The sequence below is a fragment of the Microtus ochrogaster genome, chromosome 15 (genome assembly GCF_000317375.1).
Source record: "Microtus ochrogaster isolate Prairie Vole_2 chromosome 15, MicOch1.0, whole genome shotgun sequence".
NCBI lineage: Eukaryota > Metazoa > Chordata > Mammalia > Rodentia > Cricetidae > Microtus > Microtus ochrogaster.
The window spans coordinates 14392330-14393473 of NC_022017.1; the positions used below are offsets into that span (position 1 = coordinate 14392330).

General features: G+C 42.7%; 1 protein-coding gene across 1 annotated transcript in view; it reads left to right on the forward strand.

The window, feature by feature from the left end:
• The window catches only part of Ddx17 (DEAD-box helicase 17), a 21374-nt gene that overhangs the window by 5235 nt on the left and 14995 nt on the right, over positions 1-1144 (forward strand). The window contains exon 4 of the mRNA XM_005354288.3: positions 788-921. Within this exon, the coding sequence (XP_005354345.1) occupies positions 788-921 (134 nt within the window). The remainder of the gene's footprint in view (positions 1-787; positions 922-1144) is intronic.

Below are 1144 nucleotides of genomic sequence, written 5' to 3' on the forward strand. Positions count from 1 at the left end.
GAACTCACAGAGATCCGCCTGCCTCTGCCTCCCGAGTGCTGGGATTACAGGCGTGCGCCACCACTGCCCGGCGAGTTTTCAATTTTTTAAAAGCATGAAGGCTACTTGTATTAATAACTACTCTGTTAATAGTTATTAATACTTTTTTTTTTTTTAAGATTATTTGTGTAGGGTGAGGTTCCTGAGAGGTCAGAAGACAGCATCAGATTTCCTGAAGTTGGAATTACACACAGTTCTAAAATGGGTGTTGGGAACCAAACTTGGGTCTTCTGTAAGAACAAAAACTACTCTTAACAACTGAGCCATCTCCTCAGCTTTGGTGTTTTGTGGTTTTTTGTTTTGTTTTGTTTTTAAGATAGGGTATCTGTGTCACAACTCAGTGTATCCTGGAACTTGTTTTGTAGACCAGGCTAACTTCCTACTCAATAGAGATCCACTTGCCTCCCAAGTGCTGGGATCAAAGGAGTACACCACCATCACCTGGCTTCCTTCTTTTTAGTGTCAAAACTTGCACCGACCGATATTTTGCCCCTTCGTTTTATAAGGCAGCAGAATATTGCTTCTAGGATACAGTATGAACTTTGGGGACAGTAAATGATGCATGGGCCTGTGCTTTTAGGTTTGTTAGGATAGTAATTCACAAAGGTGGTAGTGAACTGGCAAAAAATTGGGTTTAAAGTTCTTGATAAGTCTAAGTAAGTCTTATCTTCAGTAACTGCTACTCTAGATCTCATGTGTGCCCTTAGCTTTACTAGTAAAAGTAGTAATGAGTTCACTTTTTTTTCAGAGTATGTAATGGATGTGCTGATGGATCAGCATTTTACAGAACCAACTCCCATTCAATGCCAAGGATTTCCTTTGGCTCTTAGTGGCCGGGATATGGTTGGCATTGCACAGACTGGCTCTGGGAAAACATTGGCGGTAGGTACCACGTCTTTGACATTGTGGTAACTTAATTTTGTTATCCTAGTTCTCTTAGATTTTTCTCAGGTGTCATGTCCATGTCGCCCCCCCCCCCAACACACACACCCTGAGACAAGGTTTCTATTTGTAGTCACTGCTGTTCTGTAACTGGGGTGGCCTCCAGCCAAAAAACTGCCTGCCTCTGCCACCTCCCAAGTGCTGGGATTAAAGTCATGCGCCA